This window comes from Cupressus sempervirens, chromosome 3 (genome assembly GCF_028749045.1).
Source record: "Cupressus sempervirens isolate cs-2001-9-10 chromosome 3, ASM2874904v1, whole genome shotgun sequence".
Taxonomy (NCBI): domain Eukaryota; kingdom Viridiplantae; phylum Streptophyta; class Pinopsida; order Cupressales; family Cupressaceae; genus Cupressus; species Cupressus sempervirens.
This window is the reverse complement of record NC_143120.1, coordinates 350291833-350316959: the sequence shown is the minus strand read 5'-3', so window position 1 is coordinate 350316959 and position 25127 is coordinate 350291833. Positions and strand designations below refer to the sequence as shown.

The following is a 25127-nucleotide window of genomic DNA, read 5'->3' as shown; positions in this document are numbered from 1 at the left end:
GATTGAAATTATGGTTGCTTTGGTAATGTTGGTCTGAATAAGGGTGTTTTACCTAACTAGTTCACTAGCTGGTCTTGTTCACTTGTTAAGCTTCTATATGTTCTAGGAATCTTTTCTAAAAGTATTAGTTGTCATGATCTTATCTTGACATTTATTTCTTGTGTCCTAGGTTATTTAATATTTTTTATGTAAGTTGTCTTGTTTTATAGGATTAAGACAGTTTCTATGATCTTGTCTAATCATCTCTCAACCTTGTCTACATAAGCAAGGCTTCATAAATGCATTCCATATTCAGTCAATTCAATCTTGCATCCATAATCAAGCAACCTATTCTTGCCATTCTCTCTTGTGGAAGGATAATTGTTTTGCAGGTGATCCCAGAGGCTTGAGTCGATAGATGACTCTAACAGGTCACGTCTCATGACTGGCATAATTCCCAACCCAGTTAGTATTTTTTAATACCTTTTTGAAAAATAATAGGCAGCTGTTTTGGACAATGATAGGTAGAAATTGTATAAACTATAAACCTCTAATGTGTGAGGTGACAGATTTGAGAGATATTCAATTATGATCATTGGAATGCCATTTGTTTTGTTGTTTCTCTATTTCTTCTTTGTACATTTTGATCAGTTTGAGTTTAATGTGGGCAAAGTGTCTGAATGACTTTTGACTGATTTTCACCATGTCCTTGGTAGATCATAACATGGATGTCTGGATTGGACACTGTAGGTGTAAATGATCTAGAGTTCATCAGTCTACATTGGTAATTGTGAATGCTTGTCACATGGTTTTTTTGCTTGTGTCCTAATATGTCTGCAGATAGTCCGATAGAAAATAATTTGTAACATTAGAACATTGAAGATCTTTTCTCATCTTCAAATTTGTAGTACTCAACCACCACTTAGATATGAATATGAATTTTATACAAGTATGTTGGCTCCTGTGCTTCATCTTTGTATTATGAGGTTTGAAATATCTATGGTATCGTTCAAAGACATGCTTGTAGATAGAACTAAACATATTTTAGTTATATTGTAATTTTGGGTGGTTGGCAAAAATGGTTATGTTTCATCGACTGATTCAAATTGTTTTGGGTAGGTATCTTCTCCATTTTTATATAACATTGAAGCATTGGATGATTAAGAAACAACAATGTCCCCACTTCAAATATATTTTAAATAATATTTAAATATAAAATATTATTAAATGAATAAATGATATTAAATAGATAAATAAATTGCATAACATAATTATAATTAAATAATAATATAATAGTTAACAATATCATAATATATTATTACTTGATTATATAAAACTAAAATATCAAAATAAATTGATACATAAATAAAAAAAAAAAAAAAAAAACTGTAAACAAACAATGATATTAAAAATCATTGTAATTCAAATAAATTCTAAATAAATAATAATTAATTAAATTATTATTAGGTAAGAGCCTGTAACACAACAGTAACTTGTGAACCTTTCATGTGGGAGGGAGGTCTTGGGTTTGAGTCTACTCAAGTTTAACACATAATAATAATTAATTAAAACAAATAATAATAATCAATCAAGGCTTCAACCCATTACCTATAAAACAAAATTATTAGTATAAATAATAAATTTATCTACATGCACATCTTTTACATCTAAAGGTCGCAACCCTTCGACATGCCAGTGTATGTAATGGATATCAAATCCATTCCTTTTGTCATCTTTGGACACATTGAAGAAATAACTTCCATGACAGCAATAATCATACATGGGAACTACAGAGATATATGGATAAGCTACAGATATTACCATTAAAGCCTACATGGGTAAAAATAATACAGAATGGTGATCATAGAACAGACATATATGAAAGAGGAAAAGCCAGGTCATTGCCTTAGTGAAGAAGACATTGAAGATGGAGGATGCAGACAATTATCTTACATGGAATCAGAATGAGGGATAAGAGTTAAGAAGTGACTAAAATATGAAATGAAGTTAAGCAGCGACTAAAGTTGCACCAAGTTAGAAGTGTGTTCCATTTTGTATTTGTTAAAGACAGTTTATCCTGTATGGATGAATCGTTAGAATTGAAAAAGAAAATAAATTCATCATGTAGATATATTGACCAGTCTGGAAGGATACGATTTAAAGCTAAACAATGACAATAATTAATACCATAGACTATTGATGAGAATTAAGAACGATTACAATTGAATGGGAATCATTGCTGCACAAATAATATCGTCAACTTCAAGTAGGTTATTGCTGCATTCCCAGATGTACTAAGGAAATAAGACTATAAACTTCAGTGTTACTTGGTTGAGGAGTTTATCAATAACATACTACTGTTATATGAGAAATATAAAAACTATACAGTACCAGTGATGGTCTTCTCCCATCGAACTATTAAGAGATGATAACAAACAATCATTAGTAATCACTACAATCATGTCAATATATATATATATATATATATATATCTTTGTACAGTTCTGCAGATTCTGAGACTTAAATCAGACATCAAGATCAAAACCGAGTTAGGCTTAGAATGAACCTTGATACAATTCATATGTTTAGGTCTATATAGGTGGATATATATGACAACTGCAGATCCTGATTGTATTCACAAACTTGAGTGATGAAAATGCTGCTATGAACCCGTGGAAATACTAATGCTTGAAGATCAGACTCTGTGTTTTCTGTGTGTCTCCAAACTACATTCATAACCCGCCTATTATATTCTCCTAGAGGGTATGTCCCTTAAGGGACATAACCTTTGGCATATAACTAATAATTAATTAACCCTAAGCCGGCTACCATAATGCAAATGTTACTTAGGTCTAACTAAGATTAGTCAAGGATAAACTAAAATATTTACCTCCAGATCGCCGACACCTATAGAGCATATATAAATTATTACAAATGCCATTCATTGAGAATATATAAGGAGAAGAGCCAGGTATGATCTGCACCATTAGACCTGTGGATTATCTAGGTTAGATTCTTAAAACTCCCTCTTAACCTGATAATCCTATAGAGAGATATCATATCTAACAACATCAATACAGATGTTAAACAGGAATTAATACTCTATATTTTTCTATCTCTTCTTAGTATGTAGTATCATAGAACACAAGATACAAAGTCATATTACTAAACCTGTGATATGATAAATCATTGTTACTAGTAATAAGACACATGTTGTGACTCATAAAAACTGGTATTTCTAAATCACAACCAGATCCTGAATTTAAGATCTACCAGAATATAGGATAAACCCGAAGAACTTCTAGAATTCTTCCTTTATCCAATTTGTGAATTATGAACATAGCAATGTCAATGTCACAAGAGGATCTAAAATTCACCTGGATTTTATAGTAAAATCTACTGTTAGGACATTATTTAAGAGATCGTCACCTCTCATAATGCCTTTTGCACAAGTATTCATTATTTCAGAGATCGTCACCTCTTAAATAATGATTACATATGGTGGAGCCCATATCAGTCAATAACTTGACAAATAAAATTTATTATTTTATTAATAATCAAAGAGTACAAATGAATTACAACTCAACCATACCAAGGCTCTTTCTGAAATGTTCTATCTTTACTTTAGATAGAGGTTTGGTGAGTATATTTGTTGTCTGATCTGCAATACAAATGTATTCCAATTTAACAGAATTCTTGTCTATCATATCTCTTACATAATGGTAAGGAATTTCAATATGCTTGGATCTGCCATGGAAAACTGGATTCATTGAGAGCTTGATGGAACTCTGATTATCACAATGAATGATTGTAGGATTCATGGCTTGCTCAAATAATCCCACAAGTAACTTCCTCGGCCATACTGCTTCTTGAGAGGCCATTGCTGCTGCAATGTATTCAACTTCTGTGGAGCTCTGAGCTACTCAAGACTGCTTTCTGCATATCCATGAAATCATAGCTGATTCTAAACTGAAACAGTATCCTGAAGTGCTTTTCCTGTCTTTAACACTTTCGCTCCAATCTGAATCGGTGAATCCATGCAAGTCTAAAGCAACTTTATCATATTTGAGTCCATAAATAAGAGTGCCTTGTAGGTATCTCATACTGTGTTTAACAGAAACTAGGTGAATCTCCTTAGGTTCACACATAAACTGACTTAAGACATGAACAACATAGCAAATATCAGGTCTTGTTTTTACTAGGTACATCAGGGACCCAATCATCTGCCTGTAAAGAGTAGAATCTATTGGAGGTGATTCTGCAGCTGCTTCTTTAAGTTTATGCAAATTGGTCTTGATTGGAGAAGACGTAGACTTGCAATTCCACATTCCAAATTTCTTCAAAATATCTGAAGTGTACTTTCCTTGATTCAGTATGATACTATCAACATTCTCTCGTACTTCCAATCTTAGGAAGTAATGAAGAAGACCCAAGTCTTTCATCTCGAATTCTCTAGCTAAATCTTTCTTGCACTAATCTATAAGATGATCATCACCTGTGATTAATAAATCATCAACATATAATATCAATATTACCATACTATCTTTATCTCTTTTATAATATAAGTTTGGATCGGCTTCATTCTTAGAGAATCCTAAATTGGTGAGATATTTATCAATCCTTTCATACTAGGCCTTGGGAACCTGTTTAAGCCCATAAAGAGCTTTCTTGAGTCTGCATACAAAGGCGTTAGGATCATGGCTTTTGAATCCTTCTGGTTGCTCTAGATAGACTTCTTCTGAAGTCTTTTCATTGAGAAATGTTGTCTTTACATCCATCTGATGTACCTTCCATCCTTTAGATGTGGCAATTGCTAAGATAGCTCGAACGGTAGTATATTTGGCAATAGGAGCAAAGGTTTCTTCATAATCAATCCCTTCTTTCTGAGAAAAACCTCTGGCTACAAATTTGGCTTTATATTTCTCAATACTCCCATTAGCTGCATGCTTTATCTTGAATATCCATTTGGAAGAAACAACGGACTTTCCTTTTGGTCTTGGAACTATTTCCCAAACATCATTTTTCATAATTGATTGATATTCTTCTGTCATTGCTTCTTTCCAGGCTGGATGTTTAATAGCATCAGAAGGATTGGTTGGCTCTGTTTTGGATAAATCAATCATATTTGCTGTATAACTAGAGAATATTTTAGGTCTTTTACTTTCTCTGACTGATCTTGAAGGTGCAACAAAATCTTGAGCTACTTCAACTGTTTTTATGGCCCAAAGTGGTCTTTTGTTTGAATTTTCCTCAATGTTCATATTTTAATTTTTGACCTCTTCTAGGTTCTCCCTCTGGGATTCAGATTCACTAATTCTTTTAGAATTTGATAAAGGAAAAGGTTCATTGGAACCTAAGGCTCTTTTGAATGCAAGATCTTCCTCAAAGATTACATCTCTGCTAAGTTCAATAGTTTTCTATCCAGGTATGAAAATTCTATATGCTTTAGAAGTTTCACTATACCCTACAAGGATACCTTTCTTCCCAGATGGTTCTAATTTGGTTCTCTTTTCTTTTGGAACATGAATGTATATAGGACATCCAAAGATTCTGAGATGACTTATTTTAGGTTTTATTTTAGTAAATACTTCTTCAGGGGTCTAATCTTTAAGATAGGAGTGAGGGCTTCTATTTTGAATGTATACAGTAGTACAAGAGGCTTCTGCCCAAAGATAGTATTCTAGATTTTGGTGAAAAATCATAGCCCTAGCAGCTTCTATAATTGTCCTGTTTTTCCTTTCAGCTACCCCGTTTTGTTCAGTATTATAAGGAACAGTATACTCTCTCTTGATCCCTGATTCTTTACACAAATTTTTAAACAAGTTTGAGGTATATTCTCCTCCATTATCTGTTCTAAGGGTTTTAATTTTATGTCCTGAAAAATATTCAGTTAATGCTTTGAATTCTTTAAATCTTTTAAAGATTTCTTCTGATTCTTTGCATTTAAAAAAATAAATCTATGTTTTCCTAGAGAAGTCATCTATGAACAAGACATAATACCAGAATCCTCCAATGGAGGGAACGGACATGGGTTCACATAAATCTGAATGAATTAATTCTAGTACATTATTTGTTTTTCTAGTACTATCATGAAAAGGACTTCTAGTACTTTTACCCAGGGCACACCCTTTGCAAGTACTTCTGTGATCTTTGTTTAATTTTGGTAATCCGGTAACCATCTTTTCCATAGTAGATAGGGTTTTAAAGTTTAGGTGCCTTAATCTTTTGTGAAATATTTCGTTTGAATCTTTAGCTTCGTGGACTAGGGCTTGAATGGATCGACTGGATTTTATATTCAATTCATACAAATATCCCTTTCTTTGACCAATTAATTTAGTTTTCTTGATGGAAGAGTTTTTAGCCCAAGTTAATACTTTGCCATCTACGAATGCCACATTGTGTCCATCATCTTCAAGTGCTGTTATAGAGATTAGGTTTCTTTTAATCCCAAGTACATAGAGTACACCTTTAAGAAGAAGAGTATTTCTTGTTTTTAGTTTCAAAGTGCAGTTTCCAATTCCTTCAACTGAATGTGCAGAGTTATCACCAATAGTAACTTCATCGTTAACTTTCTCTGATAAGGAATCTAGAGTTTCTTTGTATCCAGTTATATCCCTGGAAGATCCACTGTCTATTACCCATGCCTTGAGATTTCATTTGATAAAGAGGAATACAAAACACGATTCTCCGGATCATAAGTTTCTTCTTCTCTAATGACATTTGTACAATTTGCCTGTTGTTTGGAGTTTTCTAGACAATTAGATCTATAGTGTCCAAATTTTTCACATTTGAAACACTTTATTTTAGATAGATCTTTCTTGGGCTTTCCATTCTTCTGATTTCCCCCTTTCTTCTTCAAGTGCTTTTTCTTGCCTTTATAGGAGTTTGCATTAAGAACGTGAAGTTCTTCATCTTCTACTTTTGGTTTTCCTCCTTTCTTTAGCTTTCTTGACTCTTCTTGAAGACAATCATTCTTGAGCCTGTTAAAGTCCAGATGGTTCCTATGCTTGACAATTCATCTCTAATACCAGTAACTCTTAGGAAATAAGAGTTTATTGATTCTCCTTTCTTTATTTGGATGTGATTCAGTTGTCTTTTTAATGCAAGGACCCTTGTTGCATTGCTTATTTCAAATGCATTCCGTAATGCGTTCATCATATCATAGGCAGTTTGGTGTTTCGTAAGCATGGGTACGATATCATTCTTAACTCCATCCAAGATGATTTGAATGGATTTTCTATTTCCATTGGTCCATATGGATTTGTGAGGTTCAACTGGTGGCGGTTTGGATGCTCCATCAACAAATTGTTTAACATTATTTTCTTCTAGAATCATCAGGATTCTGAATTTCCATGCTTCAAAGTGTTCCTTTCCATCGAATCTGTTCTCAGGCCTTATTGTATATGCCATTGGAAATGGAAGACAACTACTGAATATAAACAGGTTTGATAATTGAAAATCTGCAGAGCCCTGGATCTGATAACAGGGCTCTGATACCATGTACAGTTCTGCAGATTTGAGACTTAAATCAGACTTAAAGATCAGAACGAAGTTAGGCTTAGAATTAACCTTGATACAATTCATATGTTCAGGTCTATATAGGCGGATATATATGACAACTGCAGATCCTGATTTTATTCACAAACTTGAGTGATGAAAATGCTGCTATGAACCCTCGGGAATACGAATGCTTGAAGATCAGACTGTATGTTTTCTGTGTGTCTCCAAACTACATTCATAACCCTCCTATTATATTCTCCTAGAGGGAAGGGACATAACCCTTGGCATATAACTAATAATTAATTATCCCTAAGCCGGCGACCATAATGCAAATGTTAGTTAGGTCTAACTAAGATTAGTCAAGGACAAACTAAAATATTTACCTCCAGATCACCGACACCTATAGAGCATATGTAAATTATTACAAATGCCATTCATTGAGAATATATAAGGAAAAGAGCCAGGTACGATCTGCACCATTAGACCTGTGGATTACCTAGGTTAGATTCTTAACAATCTTCATTGACAACATTCAAAGGATGGAGTCAACGCTCAAGTATTAGTCCCAGAAAACATACACAACAGACAATATTTACTAATAATTCAATTATATTCTGCATCAGAGCACATACACATATGATAACTATCATTGGAGATTGATAATGCTTATTGTTATCTAGTCAAGGTTCAGCGGAGAAGATCCAGTCAGGAAGACACTGTCCCAAAAATGTTTCTCTGCAATCACTTACAGAGCAGAATTTCATTTTGTTAGCCTCTAATTTCATCATGTGACACATAGTCTACATTCTATTGGAGATTTAAGATAAACCATTAGAATTGATGTAATATTGGGAGTTTCCACCATGTCATGCATAACAACAATTTTGTTGAAGAATCAATATAACCCTTGAAGCGTTGAATGCATAGATTTAATTCGCCTTTGTTGTGAACAATATATTGGATTGATAAATAACATTCTTAATAATATTGTAAAGATTGTTGGAGAATAGATCAAGTTATTAAGCTTAGAATGAAGATTGGAGTGGGGCAATACAAGACTATACTATAAATTCAACATAGCTGACTGATTGAGACTAGGAAGACTAATCATGTACTTATACTAGAACAAGAAGAAATAATTTAAAATCATTTTAGATTCAAGGAAAGAGTCTATATAGAAGAGACTAGGAATGAGACTTTGTTTTGACAAGAGTACAACATCAAGGAAGCAAGTTATAACCTACCTAGAAGGAGGAGACATTACGAAGTTTTATGTCTAGATCGGTGAGTTAACATTTGGCATCATTGTCTTCAAAGAAATTGGGTTGAAATGAACATATAAGGGGACAATCGGATGAACGACTTGTAGAGTCTAATTAATAAAGGGAAGATGAACTCAACTTGGTAAATGTGTGGCATATATTGGTTAAAGAACATTTGTGGAATGAAGTTGAATGGAGGCGAATTCCACAAGAGGTCATTTTTTGATAATTGAGAGTAAGCAAGAAGGTAGTGATACTTCTTGATCCTTGTAAAACATCTTAAATCTTGAAGTCCAACATGGCAAATGGGATTGAGAAATACGAAGATAGATAAAGAAATAAACCAAAAATTAGATAATAAGAAGAAAAAAAATATTGATTGGCATCGTATTTCTTGAAATCAATTCTTTTGGACCCAAACAATAGTTAAAAGACACTAAAAAGTGTTCATAGATCATAAGAATGGGTGAGGCAATCCTTGGGGATTGTAGAACGAAGAGAATGGAGAAAGAGTTTAAGAGTAGTACTTGAAAAAGGCATAATAGTACAAGTTCCCAGTCAGAGCCCATATTGAGAACAAACAACAAACCAATTAGGAAAACCAATATAACAACCACCAATAGATGAGGAAAGGGAGATAGAATAGGAACACCCATTATTGGAAGCTTATGAAAATGACATCTCAGGTATTGAATGATTGCTAATTGAAGAAGAGAAAGAAGCTAGTAATTGAAGGATGTGAGGTAGGACGAGTTGAGGATTTCCGTTCAGCTTTTGAAGTTTGAGTGTAGGGCAAAGTAAGAGCCCCATTGGGGAAAGCAAAACAACTTCTACTACAAGTATAGAGTTCAAGGAAATAACAAGACAGTTATTTTTACTTGGTGGATAATTTTTTTGAAATGTAGTAAAACTAGTACACCAATGATTGGTGGGTGCAGAAGAAATGGAGATAGAATATGAAGATCCATAATCGAAGCTTATGAAAGTAACATTTGAGGTATTGAAATATTGTTGATTGAGGAAGAGATCGAATTACTAGTTGAAGAATGTAGATCTAAAGATCTTGGGCTAAAGGTAAATACAAAAGTACATGAGGGTGACTTAAGTGTGTGGAATGTCGAGGTAGGACAATTTGAGAATTCCCATGTAGTTTAGAGTGCAAGAGATTCCAAATAAAAAACCCTCAAATAAGCTAGTTCTAGCCATTGAGGCTACATTAAAATTGAAACATGGTGACTCACCAATATCGGAAGACAAAAGTGGCATAAATTTATCAGCAATGGGTTAGAGGATCTTGCAAGGCATTGTAATTTGTTTTTGAAATGGTTTGTACAACAAATGACCAAGACAATATAGCCTATTGGCTATGATCCTTCCTAGCAACCCTAAGAGGCATAAGTATTCATTAGTACATAGAAGTCAGCCTTGCTTTCAAAGTTACTTGAGAAAATAATAATACGTCACAAGTATTCGAATAATAATAGTTGATTGAACTTCAATAATAGTTGAAATAGGAACCAGATATAATTTTGACTTGGAAGGATGCACCATTATACAATGTAGACAATGCAACATGTTGGGGTATTCTCTCAAAGATTTTCAAAGCAATCAAAACAAGCACTCTTGCACAAATGATGTTGAGTGTAAGACAATGAGAATACAAACTGTTAGACTAACCGCTAGTGTTCCTCTTCGGGATTTGTGACAGACTTAACGACCTCCTGTGTTCTATAAGTCTAGTGGTTGTATCGGGCATTGAAAGGTTAATTTTTTGGTGCAATGACAACCCTATCTTGTATTAAGTGGTATCAGAGCTTGGTCACATGTTTGAATCTCCTCTAGAAGTGCCGATGGGTGATTGTTGGACTAACCACCAATGTTCCTCTTCATGATTTGTGACGTAGCTTAACCGCCTCCTATGTTCTATAAGTCTAGTGGTTGTATTGGGCACTGAAAGGTCGATCTTTTGGTGCAATGACAACCCTATCTTGCAACAAGAGAATACTAACTACGCAACAGAAGGTTCATCAATAAAAGTGACATTAACTAACAATCGCACCTTAGTGTGCAATAGGTACGCCGTAAATATTTCTACTAGAACAAGTTTAGTAATTTTTAATTCTATCTAACCTGTCAAAACAGATTTCAATTCAGTCTTCAGTGTATTGCAATTTCAAAATGTATTACAATTTCAAAAATCTTAGAAGGAACAAGAATGCTACCTAATCAATTTCCTTATAATATAGCTTACAAAATAAACATTGGTTAATATTTCGTGGTCAAATTTTATGGTTTTTTTTAACTAGTCCCCATTTTTCTCCCTCAAGCTAACACATGTATTGATAAATTTAGCTCCTTTTTAAGGATTGTAATGTAGTTAGTTTATTTCTTGATATTTATGCATATACTCTTTGTGAAGCTCCATTATGACTATTCATTTTAGTGGAATTTTTGAAATCTACATGTTTGCAATATGTATATTGCTATTATATTATATTACATGAGATTAAATTTTATTTATTGAAAAAATTATGGACAATTTTATTTAAAATTGTGAATGAGAAATAAATAATATGAATTTAATACAAGTAAACTTTTATTAGGGGAAATGACTTAGTAGTCGCTTAGGCTAACTTCGTGCATCTATAGTTCCTAATCCGCATGTTGAAATTTACTAATTTTTTTCGGTGAACCTATGTAGTGTGAGTGAAGAGCTTAAAGCTAATCTTTCTATATTCTGGCATTTAGAAAGCTATTTGTAGACCTCGTAGAGTGCGAGGTGGTCTAGAAGTGTCATTTTAAAATGTTTGCTTGAAACCTGCAACTAAGACCTCAATGGCCACTCACCCAAAAAAGAGTACTTTTTGCACAAATGGACCGAATAGCAACCAAGAAAACTAAAAAATGATCAACTATTAACTATTAGTACATGAGTAATTGGCTATTAGTACACGTGGAATCATTTATTGGGGTTTTTATGAGCAGTGATTTGGGGGAAAGGTAGTGGTGGATGCGGTGGTAATATAAACATGGGCAATAACTGACTCATTTCCCCTTAAAAAGAAAATTCTCTTTCACTTCCTTCCATAAAATAAACATTTGTACAAGTTTTATAAAATGAAAATATAAGTAAATCCAATCTAAAATTTACTATATATAAATCTACTCTAATTTTCTATTTTTTCCTATTTTTAGAAAAACATATTTGTTCTACTTCCAAAAAAAAAAACCATCGTGTAAGTTTCATTCAAATAGTATTCAGTTATCTGTATAAATTAAAAGGATAGAGAAATCTTTGAGTAACAGATGTAAATGTCCTCTTACCATTTTAACTTTTGTATCGGATATTCCGTTTTCAATGTGTAAAGCTGAATATAATACAAAGGCATTTAAAAAATTGTAGTCATGATATCTCTATCTTCTACGAAAGACCCTTAAAACAACGGTTGTCTATGTATCCGTCCATCCTGCATTTTGTTTTCCTCTCTCATCTTGAAGACTGGAGTAGATAGCGAAGTCCAAGAGAACCTGCGTGTAGGGTTTGTTGGGACGTCTTCACAGTCCAGCAGAAAATTAATGTTATCAGCTCTTCCAACAATATTGATGCCTTTCATTGCTCAACATGGATCTGATTGGGCTGTTGAGTATACTAACAACTCCTTAATTAAATGTTCAGTCAATCTAATCATGAATGAATTCCAGATATTGATATCCGTATGTGAAGCAAGGAATTACTAAGTATTCCTATATAAACTTATAAGCTTCATGATCATGAATGAATTCCAATGACAGATATGTTGGAAAGTTACATTATTAATTGAAAATAAGGAAAAGTGTAGAACAACATAAATGCAAGGAATTACTAAATTTTGCAGTAAACTCAATAAGCAAAGTAAATCAATCATGAACTATCAACATCAACTTTTTTTTCATTAAATGGAAAATGTACAATGAGAAGAATGAAAAAAGTTAAAACCCTCATCTTGTTATTGGAAGACAAGCAATATGAATGATTTTCAGAGACACCAAGTGAAGAAGGATCTCGTCCATTTGTATAGGTGCTGAGCTCGACGTCAACAGCCATGGTGGATGCAACCATAGAAGACATTACCACATGGGCTCTATTTTAAATCAAAATCTTATTCATAAACAATTGATTTCATATTGAATGAATTTATTAAATATTTGTTTTTGGTTTTTATGTAAGCTAAGGGAACAGAAAATTGCCACCTATTGTGGAAGAAGTGATATCTGCTGAAAATGTGCAGCCCCGTTGATCTGTACTCAAGATCAGTTCGTGTTGTGGAACCATTCATTTTAGTCCATATACAGTGCAGCCCTACTCTGTTGAGGGTTTCCCTACTACTCACCCCTTCCAGTTATAAGTCCTTTAATTTCTGGAGATAAATTTGAGTCTCATTGAATCAGAGCCAGTGGAACATGGCTCAGTCCTCTGTTGAAACGTGTAAGATAAAGGCACTGCAGGCTATTTAAAGTGACAGATACACTTACAATGCAAGTTACATGAATGAAAGGCTGTCACCAATGACCATCACTGTCAAATCACGGGAGTGCCTTGTATTTCTCTCACCCATGTAATAATGAACGGTAATGATTGCTCTAATGGTAGTCATTTCCATTTTTGCCTTTTACAACTGTTGATCGAGATATTCAGCTGGGCTTTGTTCATATGGAAACGCCTACGGCGTAATTAACAAAAGAATGAAGTTTAGGAAGTAACATGGGCACAAACCAAAACGCCTATACATCTGAACCCATCAAAATGACAGATCTTTTGAAAAGCATGCCACAATTAAGTACTCTAATTACTATCACAATAGGCATTAATTCAAGAGAGAAAGCTGAAGGTTTAATAATGGAACCTCCATTGCGCAGTGATCAGGTAATAGATTTCATGCTGCTGACAATTAATGGGATGAAGAAACATATTGTAACCCACATGCAGATTCTTGGGCAGAATCTTATAAACACAGTCATCAATGGCAGATCAAGAATGGACAAATTTCTTCAAGATGTGTGGAAAAGCCTTAGTAAACATACCATATTGCAACTGACCTTCCAATTGGTGGTGGGTGATGAGCAATAAGGAATTAAAGTGCTAGGATTGCAAATGGCCCAAAATAGGACGACAACATAATATCTATCGAAAACAAAGGAAGAAAGTGTATAATAGATTCAAGGAAGTAGGCTGTGAGCAAGGAAGCAACTTCCTCAGATTAAGATTTAGACTCGAGAAAATTGGGTCCAAGAAAAAAAGGAACCTATGGAGTGACGAGTGAATTTTTGATTTGCAGCATTAATGTGCGGGCAAATAAGTTCTCTTAGTAGACCTTACTTTGGCAGTTAGATAAGATAAGATAAAATTATCAATGTCCAACAAAAGACTAGAAGAGGTCTATGGGACTGAGAGTTTACAAATAGACAACTGGCAACAGTAGGAGCACCAAATGGTGTCCGAGAAAAGCAAAACAACAGAAAACACAAGAAACAAGAAGAGACTTGAGTCCTTCCTTGGCAAAAATAAGTGAGCCAAAGAAGGATAAGGCAGCGAGTGAACAGGAGCCCTGAACTGTCTCTGAACACTCATGGAGGAGCATCGTTGGCGTAGAAAACCCCTACGAGGTCTAATAGATCTGGAATGACCAACTGAATTGGTAGAACAAGCCGACCTTTTCACACCCCGCAAAGGAGATAAGGGTGCAAAAAAGGTGGTGATAGGCTGATCGGAACTATGCCGGTGAGGAAGTAGTGATTGCAGAGTACTATCATGAAGTAGAGTGGCCTCCTGAAGATAGAGCGCTAGACACTACTAGTCACAATAACTGAAGAAAGCAGAGAGAGAATATTAGTCCCAAAGCAGTCAATAAAATCTCCCTCGGATCTCATAAAAGATAGGGCACCAGAAAATAAAGTGAGTCGCCATATCAACCTCAACTAAAGTACACAGCTTACAAATCCGTTCTCCTCTGTCAATATGATGGTCTGTTTGAGCATGAAGATGGTGAGAGCCAACTGTGGAAGACCCTAGAGAGATACAAAGGGCATAACTCCACCATCGAGAAAGGTAACTAGGGCGTACAATAATCCCATCACTAATCTCCAAAAAGTGCTCTGCATGAAAGGCCATCCTCAAACATAAGCCACCATGTGGGTTAGTCCAGGTAGTAATAATATACTGTCATTAAATATCAAGTCTAACATGCTCATTTAACTCTTGTCTAGAAGGGAGGAGATGAGCAGGGGCATCCAAAGAAAACTGATAAGGAGGGAGACAATCAATATCAATCCCAATTGAGCTCAGCAGAGAAGATGTCTATGCATACTGGCAACGAACATGAGAGCTAGTATCGGAACTTGCAATAGCTGTGGAAGAACAATAAGCCAGATAGGAATATCTATCACGGTCACTAACTGAATCCACAAAACCATGCAGATGATGAAGGAACCAAATCAAATAAAAAATAGCTGCAAGACTAAAGGGATAAGCGCCAAACTCAGCAAGAATGATACTATGAGGAGTAAAACTGTGGCATCTAACAATGCACTATAAAAGCAATGTCTAAACTCGCTCAATCGAGGCCCAATTAGAATTAGGGAGAGAAGGCCCCCAAACTACAGAGCCATAAAGAACAGTCGGCCGAATAAGGGAGTCCAAGAGGGATAACTTGGATGGGTTATCCTGGAAATGGTGTCTGAAGCACTATTTCTCCAGCATAGCAAGAGAGCCCATAACCTTACAAACTCTAGACTGTATCGCTAGTTGAGGCCCATAAAACTTAACTCCCAGGTACATATAAGACAAAGTAATCTCAATCTCCTACCTCTGGAAAAGAAATGAAGATGAAAAGTCTTTAGGCAATTAAAGATCATAACCTGAGTCTTACCTAGATTAACCGCTAGCTGTCTCTGAACACAAAAGGAAGCCAAACCATCCAGAAGCCTTTGTAAATTCTCTGGAAAAGAAGCAAGAAGAACCACATCATCCGCAAAAAGAAGAATGGAGATCATAACCTGGTGTAACAACTGTCACTCGGGAGCGAAGACTTCAGAAGGAAGTTCTCAAGCTCATCAATATACAAACTGAACAAAGTGGGAGAGAGAGGGCAGCCTTGTTTAAATCCAATGGTGCTATAGATCGGGACAAAGAAACCATCAAGAGTCCTGAATCTACCCACAACAGTTTCATATAATCTCATAATAGCTGTTAGTAACATCTCTGAAATCCCAATCTCCTTAAGCCTCTAAAATAAAGCCATCCGAGGAACAAAATCAAAAGCCTTGTGAAAATCAACAAAGCAGCAGTAAACTTTCTTTGATCTGTGTCTAGCCTCCTCAATAATAGTTCGTAAAGTGAAAATGTGATCCATAGTCTGGTAATCAGCTCGGAAACCAGCAGTATGAGTTAGGCTAGAATGTGACATGATACAAATAATGGAAAATGGAGAGGATGGGAAAAAGATAAGAAAAATGTGGGTGAGTATTGTTTGATACAAGAAGTCATACATTTACGCTAGTGTATGGGGATACAAGGTAGGGAATGCAAGACTCAATGATACAGTTCAATAATTAAAAAAAACAAAAAACAAAGACATAATAAATGGACCTACAATCTGGAAAGTAGATTTGTGAGGAGGCAATTAAACAATGACAATGGTTGGTGATGATTGAAATCTAGTGCTAAAGGCTGCAACGTTCAATTTTTTTCTAGAATTTAAGAACACCATTTGATGAATTTACAAGGACCTTAAGGATCCGTTTGGTTCATGGAATTGAAGAAATTGAAATTTCTACAAATCTCGATTTAGCCAAATCAAGGTTCTACAAATCTTCATTCCAAATTTTGGGATTTTACTTGAACTATTTGTTTCACTTGGAAGATGAGTGGGAAGACACATTTTTATGCATAAGCTTGGAGTTGTAGGCAGACTCCAAAAAATAGTCCAATCTATTGTGTTTACACTTCTCAAAAAATGTAACTAGGTTTTAATTTTCAATTTCTAGTTGCTAGTAGGAAGTCTGATAACCTGAATTTGAGACAAAATTAGAAGTCTGATATTGTAAATCCATTTTTCTAATTTTGAAACAAATGCAAAAATTTTCAAATCCAGATTATGAAAAAGCTAATTCCCGTCATCTTTTCATGAACCAAATGGGCTCTAAAGGATTACTGCCAAAATTGTGCATCTAGTGAATTCGCTTAACAGTTTGAGCATATTTAGTAACCTTATAGGGTGAATTGAAACTATGTTGGAAGGATTTAGGAAGAAATAAAAGAAAATGTTTTGAGCAGGAATTATTATCAAGGATTCATCTCCAATTCCATTCACAAGTTCTATCATCAAAGAATTAGTAGGACTTGAGATAACACTCCATGGACAGATTCTTTGGTTATGACTAGATAAGCATTGTCAAAGAGCAGAATTTGAAGACTACTTTTTTAGTTGAAGATGGAGAATATGCCTATAAATATTGTTCAGACTATGCAATAATCTTGCAATGTTGTAGAGAATAGTCCTACGCGAGTTCACTAAAATGCTTGTAGGAAACTTTTAAAACTATCCTTGATGTTTAGTTAATCTAAAATGAAATTTATTTACATGCCCTAGTTGGGTGCATAGAATGATGTGAATTTGCGCGGCTGGCCTTAAAGCCAAAGAAATGTTGTTTCAAGGTACTACAAGGAAAACTCCTTGAGTATTTTGTCTATAATAGTTGATTGAAAACAAATCTATACAAAGTAAGTCTCATGAATATGAAATCATTGAGAGACATCATAGAGGTAAGATCATTTTGAGTAATGTTAGTTGCTAGTGATATAGTCCGTCAAGAACTTATTTTAAGCTTCACATCCATCGGATGTACTTAGAACGAAATGGGTGCCATTCACTGATGGAAATATTATCTTTGATGTCAAAAGCATTCATGAGATGGTTAGATATTGTCATTGATGTTAGAAATGGACAAAATAGTTATTGTTAAGTATCATCAATTTCAAAGTGAATAAATATATGAATCAATCGACTTCCCAATGATGAAAATGGTAAACATGGGAATACATATATTATAGAAGTTTAATGGTACTGTGATCATGTGAACTACAAGATTCATACTCTTATAAATATGACATAAAGTGGAATGGATAAAAAGAAGGAATTTCCATTGTAGATAAATAGAAGAAGTTGTTAAATACCGAAAGAAGCATTCAGATATGAGGCTTGAGAGAAGATGCATTAAAATAAAATAGATGGGAAGAAAGTTGAACATACCTTGGTACTTAGAGTTCGATTAAAAGAATAAGATACAAGATAGTATTGACAATACTACTTACCTTTGTTGTCATAAGTTGACAGAGCATGATACGTGAATACAGTCTATGTATAAGGCATGGTGAATTTGAACTCAACTGCAGATAATTTGATCAGTGACAGTATTCAGCGGTAACACAGATTCGATGGAAACATAGAACATTTGAGTATGTGGAAAGAGACGTCGACCTATCAACAAAACCATATAAGACTTATGCAGCAACAATAACGCATAGCATGAAGCATAGTTCAACTTTTCGTTCTCGGCCACTTCTTGGCGAGGCCAACAAAAAATTTCTCGGCAAATATCGAAGAGAAATCGGCAACTTCTCGGGAAAATATCGGGATTTAAAAAATGACTTTAATTTAATTAAAAATGGATTTTTTTCACAAAATTCAATAAGTAGATGCATATATTGAGTCAGTAAATGAGTAAACAAACCAAACAAGCTGATCTAGATATATATAAATGCAATAAGTAACAAAATTGCATCCTCTTGTGGAATGCCGATGTAGTCATAGTCTACAGACTCTGAACTCTGAAACAAGCTACAAATAGTAAATACCGAATTGTCTTTGTCAAAATATAAGCAAAAGTTCAAAACTAAGCATGTCTTATTGATTGCAAAAAGTAGAGTTTTCTTGAAATCAGTATTCCAAGATGCACTGCAATTCCTAGGTTGGCCAGTGGGTGTAGACATCCCTTAACCATCACATCATCATGACACTTTCTTTTAATTAAAATCACAGTTAGGCTCTGTAAAAAAATAATTCAGAAATATCTGCATATGTCTGATTCCTTTTTTGAATCTTTGTCTCTCTATTTAGCTTTAATTGTCCCTCTATAGATGTCTCCCTCTATTTTCTTTCTTTTTCCTTCCATCTCTTTGGGTCTTCTCCTCCCTACTTCAAATCAACTGGTTGATTGTCTTCTTTATAGCAGTGTTTAAATGTGATAAACCTTCACTTCAAAGCTTGACTTCAGCCTGTTAAAGGATGCTCTCTATATGCCAACTTGGTTTGTTACCTTCAAAATCATTGCTTCAGTGGTTAGTGGCAAATCTCCTTTAACTACAATGCATTGAAATTGCTGAAATTGGACCAGCTTTATGTTAAAACCAAAACAGGACTAATCTGCAAAAAATGTGAGAAGACAGCTAATTATCGTGATAAGTTGGTGATATATTGCCATTTTCTCGTCAAATTCTCGCCGCGAGAAGTTCAACTTCTCGGTGCCCTAAAGTGGTGATAAAACCTTGAATTTTCTTGCCGTGAAAAACTTGTCGCGAGAAGTAGACTTATCGGCGATAAGTCTGCGAGATTTTGAACTATGGCATGAAGTACGATGGAAATAAGATTTGCTAAACCCATCAGCTTGGAAGTGATCTAGATAGAGACCATTAGACATAAAGTCAAGCATTTGAACGATAAGACCAAAACTGTCAAGCATTTGAACGATAAGACCAAAACTATGTGCTGTCAATTTTACAAGGAAGTCACTCAAGTTACATGGAAATAATTTGTCTAGTCAGCATATACAGAAACAAATAAGAAGGCTGTAAAGTTGGCCATGTCATCGGGAGTATCAAAAGATGAATCAAATAACATTCACATATCCAGCGATACGTTGAAGTGAATTTCAGAAATGCAAAGATTAATGGAATCATTATGAAATAAAAACAAGAGACAGAAGGCAGCAAATGACATCCGGGAAGGAATACCGATGGGAGTATTAAGTTATCCTATACCTGCCTACAAATGCTAAAACATCCAGGCAGAGGTTTACAGCAGCAGTTCTGAGTGATCACATAAATGGAGGCATACACACAAAGAAATGGAGACAATGAGTTTCTTACAGCTCATACGGCGATTAAAATTTGAGTTCAAACTGAGCAAATATTAATCCATTGGTCAAAAGCCCTGCTAAGGAAAATATAATGGCTTCGAATACATATAACATTGGACCATGGCAATGCCAAAGAAAACTACATAGATGGTTAAAATTAATAAGAGATGAATATATTTGGATGGTCAAGTTCGAGTAGAGTTTATATCTTCCAAATAAAACAAAGATTATAATAAACATGCGAGCAAATAATTGTGAAGATAACTGTATGATATGTATAAAGCAGCGGCGGGCCAAAAGGTGCCAGTTTATATTTATGGCATTCAGGAATAAAGATAACAAATGGATTAATTATGAGATTGAAGTAATTTATTTTTGAAGTGGACTAACACATGGCATAGAAAAGATGTGTCTCTTCCTAGAGAACTTTATTCCAAAAGGTGTGTGTTATGAAAATAAAGATATAAATAGATTGAAGACTTGTATCAAGAGAGTGTATGGAGAATTGGATACAAAAAAGTGTGAAAGACAAAAAGAAGAGCAGTTAGAGCAAAGGGCATAACGAATAAAAGAATAATGCTATTGTGTAAAGTATAAGTGAGGGGTAATACATGTATATCATGTAAAATCTGGTATATTTATATTAGAATTTTATATGTGAAAAAGATTGTGTACTTTATAAAGGCCAATTACAGTATACATCAATTGAAGATTATTTCAGACTTATGGAGAAATAACAAATTATCATGATTATCCTATGAGAAGACTTATAATAGAATTGAAGTAAAGAATATTGTCGAAGTGTGCAAAGCAAAATAGCGGAAGGATTTGTGTGCTAAATTTATCCATCATCAGTTGAGCAAGCAACATTGACAAGGTGGAAGAACAGTTTGTTGTGTAGTGGTTGGTGCTCACAAGAAGCGAGAGTTGATGCTTCTAGTGGGTTAGAGCCTACGAAGTGTGGGAGTTGGAGCTTCCAGTGAGTTGGTGCTGATAAACATAAGAGGTCTTAGCCTCTAGTAGGTTGGAGCCTACAAATTATTGTAAAAGATCAAGTTTATATAAAAGCATTTATTTGGCGTGGTTTTCTCCTGCATTGGGTTTCCATGAATATTTTGTGTTATTGTGTTCATGTGCATAATTGTTGATTTCAGCATTAAAGGTTATTATTTGGATAAATAGTTTTAAATTGGAAAATTTGTTACTATACCGATTCACCCCCACCCCCCACCACCCCCACCCCCCTTTCTCAATATAACGTGTGCTCTTCATTTACATAGTTGGAGCAAGAAAAATCCTTAAATGAACGTACTTTTAGTTTTGCCATTTCAGCATTTTTGGGCTAAAATAAAGAGTTTCTTGTTCATTTGGATTCTCCTCTTTCCCGTCGGAGATACACTTGCAAAAAGTAAGCCTGAAGAGCTTGATCATTAAATATTCTTTGTAGTTGATTCTTGTTAGAAGTAGGATGAAAGTAAAGCTCCAAAAAGAGAAGCATTGAGCATGGTCAACTTGGTTAGTAAGTGGCAACACTAGTTACATTCAATGTAGATCATTAGGCATTAATGTATTGGGGGACAAACTAAACATTCAAGGCAAGGTAAGTAGATGGTTAATTTTGCTTTGGGAAGTTTTGCACTGCCACATTGGTACAAGAACATTTAAGAGTAAATTTCAACATCTCCATTTGGCAAGGATATGCCTTCATTAGAGAATGAAGTTGGCACTCCAAATAAAACATTTCAAATGATGAATAATTCTTGTATAAATAGGCTAGAACTATATTTTGATAAGATGTGTGGTGCAAGAAGTAAGAGGTTTGTTGGAAGAGGCATCCTAAAGATTAGCATAGGACCATATGGGGTGCCATTTTAAGTAAAGTTTTTTGTTGGTCGACAGGGGCAACATTCCATAGAAATGCAAGGAATCAGGTATTTGGATATATGATACATGTTGAAGTGTTGTGAAACCAATGGAAAGGGATTTCATGCCACTCACAATACCCCAGCCATAAGAATTATTTAAATGGTGGGGATTGGACCTCATAGATCCTTTGAATGTTAGTCAATACATAGATGTAGATACATCATAGTGGTAACAAAACACTTGATAAAGTAGGCAAAAGTGAGAGTGTTACATGAGATGAGAAAATTTAGCACAACAAGTTATCTTTGAGCATATAGCTATGATAGAGGGGAATATTTTGCAAATCATGTGATTCAAACAACAATAAGTGAATTTTGATCCTCCATACCTTCTCAATTCATGCTACCCAAGAACAAACAACCAAGTAGAATCAACAACTGAAGGACTTATCTTAGTTCTTTGTAAATGTTGTGAGATTGAATGTAGGGTTTGAGAAGAAAATTTGCCTGTAGTACTGTGGGTTTATTGAACAACGTTTATGGTAACTATAGGCATGAATGTCAAACATCAAACATCTATTAGTAGAACTATAGGCATGAATGTCAAACATATTTTGGTCCCATCACATCTTTGACAAACATCTATGAGGAATGAACTTCGAGCCTAGATAATTGTTCTAAAATATAATGGTCATAGCAAAATCAAATTCGGAGAGTTTAAAATCATGAGGTTAGGAGCATTCAAAACTAGAGAAATAATAGCAAATGGGTTCACAAGGCTTGAAAATCTAGGTTCATGGGAAATAAAGAATTAAATGAAAAATGGACTGGGATGAAGAGATTTGTGGAAGAGTAGCACCTAGAACACACCCACACTTAATCACATGTTTATTTGTCCACATGGAAGATATATGGAACATCCTTGTCCATTTTTTCATTCTATTCTTATCTGCCATGTCCTCCCAATCTCTCGTCTTGATAGTGATTTGGACTTATTATCTCACCTTGTATGTTTCAATATGTAACCATTTATAGATTCCTTAATCAAGCTTCCACCTTAACTGTCAACCCTGTGCTATTGTTTCTCTAGTTTTTGTAAAGTTTCTGCTAATTCTGTGATCTTTGATCAGACTTATCAACAATCTTTATGTGGTGAATACTGAACTTCTCAAATTTTGATGCAAGAAGGAATGATCAACCTTTGATCTGATCTGAAATGGAAGTATCTCTTCAATATAATCGCTGGATATTGATGCTTGAAGGAGCAGACTGAATTTTCAATTGTGTGTCCTCAAAACTACACCAATAACCTCCTTAAATATCAACACTAAAGGGTATGTCCCTCAAAGGGACATGTCCCTTCCTAAGTTAACAATTATAACCTATCTAGATGTCAGCGATCTGCAAGGAAAGTCATAACATTTACTAACAAACACAATGTGTTAGATTAGTTAACTATTATCAAACAACTCCTAAGAAGTCACCAGCTCTCAAGAAGAGTATATAATCCAAAGCAACATTTATGATATTTGAGGTAAGAAGGTCTAGTGCGGTCTGCACTTTCAGACCTGTATATTATCAGGTTACATACTTAACAGTTTTCAATGCTCCTAGCCTCATGGCTTTATATACCTATGCATTAATCTAGTACATGTTTTGGTAATGTCAATTTTGACCTCTTGTTGGAGATGTTTAACTTTATTCAACCATTTCGAGATGTAGACGAATGTAAGGAAGAATACGAGAAATTATTTGATAGACTATTTGTTTCTCCTTTCAAAAGAAGTTTTTGCTTCGATTCTTCACCCAATTGTTATGTTAGAATACTAATTTATGGTGGATTGATCTAGAGACAACCAAGTTGTAATACCCCCTTCTTCAATATAAGTGTTCGGGAAGAACCTTTTCATATTTCATTCTCGTACACTACACCAATAAGAAATACTTTGCAATTTTGAACTCAACATTGCTTTATCTCCTTGGTTGATGCATGCCACAAATTTGGCACAAGTTAATCTCCATCAAATATGCCACAAAATGCTCTTGGACATCAATAGCAATAATCCAATCGTGTATACTCTGACGAGTTCATGGAATTTATTCCTTCAGAATATGTCTAGTTTATTCTTAGAAAATTCTATATATATTATTTGGCAATTAAGTCGTCAAGTGTAACAATTTTGAGATTTTATCTTGTCTATAGCAACTAATAATCAAAATATGTTGGCATATTTTCTGCATTTTGATTGTAACTGGTCTTAAGAATGCAACATCTAGTTGATTTTTTCCTTTCATTTTTATTTATGGTAGCAGTTTCACAAAAGGTTTTAAAGTAATTTAGTGAATAAATGTTTTTGAAACCTAGCATCTTTATTTGCTATTTTAAGTTTGTATTGATCATTCTATACACCATTATCATATGAACACTTTTCACTTTTGCTTGTACAGGTGTTGAGAAAAAAGTATCCCCAGTTTGGTCAGCAACATAATGGTTTATTCATGCAACAGGTAAGTTGGTCTAGGGATATTTGTGGCATGATTACCTAATGGTGAGAATTTGGTTGAATTATGAGATAAATAAGATGGAGTTTGCCTGTAGTGGAATCTCAATAACTCTACACTGGGTTCTATTTTTTGTTCTTATATTTATTGTAGATTTCTCTCTTATGAATAGGACCTCATGTCATCAAAAGTTGTTATTTGCCAATGTTGAATTTTTCAGAAGTAAAACATGTTGTTGCTAGTCTACTCATACAGAGTTGTTGCAGGATGCAGAGGAATGCTGGACACAGCTTATTTATACATTGTCCCAATCTCTAAAATCCCTAGATTCAAGGTAAGTTGTAAATTATGATCTTTTTTAAGGAGGAAGGTTAGCAGATTTATCCTCTCAAGTACGGGGCTGTAAAATGATGTAGCATGGATGTTGAATTCTTCCTAATTTGTTATGGTCATTTCCTGGGCACATGTGAGGGATGATTATTTTAGATACTCATTTAGGCTCTCCCTCTTGTTTAAGTATTCCGTCTTTTTTATACAAGTAGTTTTGAATGATTCAATAATACTTTGTCCAAACAATCTAGCGTAATTTAATGCATGACAAAAATAATATCAATTTGTTAATTACATTAATATTAGCTGTGCATTGCGAAGTGATGACAAAGTTAAAAGTTTTAGTTACAAATATGTGAACCATGATCTCTGGGTATTGTGTGTTAGATGTATTGCATTGTTTGCTAGGTGATCCTGTGGATTACTGTCTGCTATGTTAATCCCGACAATGCGTAGAATCATCCATATTCCAAATTTGCATTTTGCATGTCTTTATTTTCAGCATTAATGTTTGATT

At 34.4% G+C, this 25127-nt stretch overlaps 1 protein-coding gene across 1 annotated transcript in view; it reads left to right on the top strand.

The window, feature by feature from the left end:
* LOC149566428 (ubiquitin carboxyl-terminal hydrolase 6-like) overlaps window positions 1-25127 on the top strand; it is a 141605-nt gene that overhangs the window by 62305 nt on the left and 54173 nt on the right. The window contains exons 7-8 of the mRNA XM_089819784.1: window positions 24227-24286; window positions 24547-24614. Coding sequence (XP_089675910.1) covers window positions 24227-24286; window positions 24547-24614 — 128 coding nt within the window. The remainder of the gene's footprint in view (window positions 1-24226; window positions 24287-24546; window positions 24615-25127) is intronic.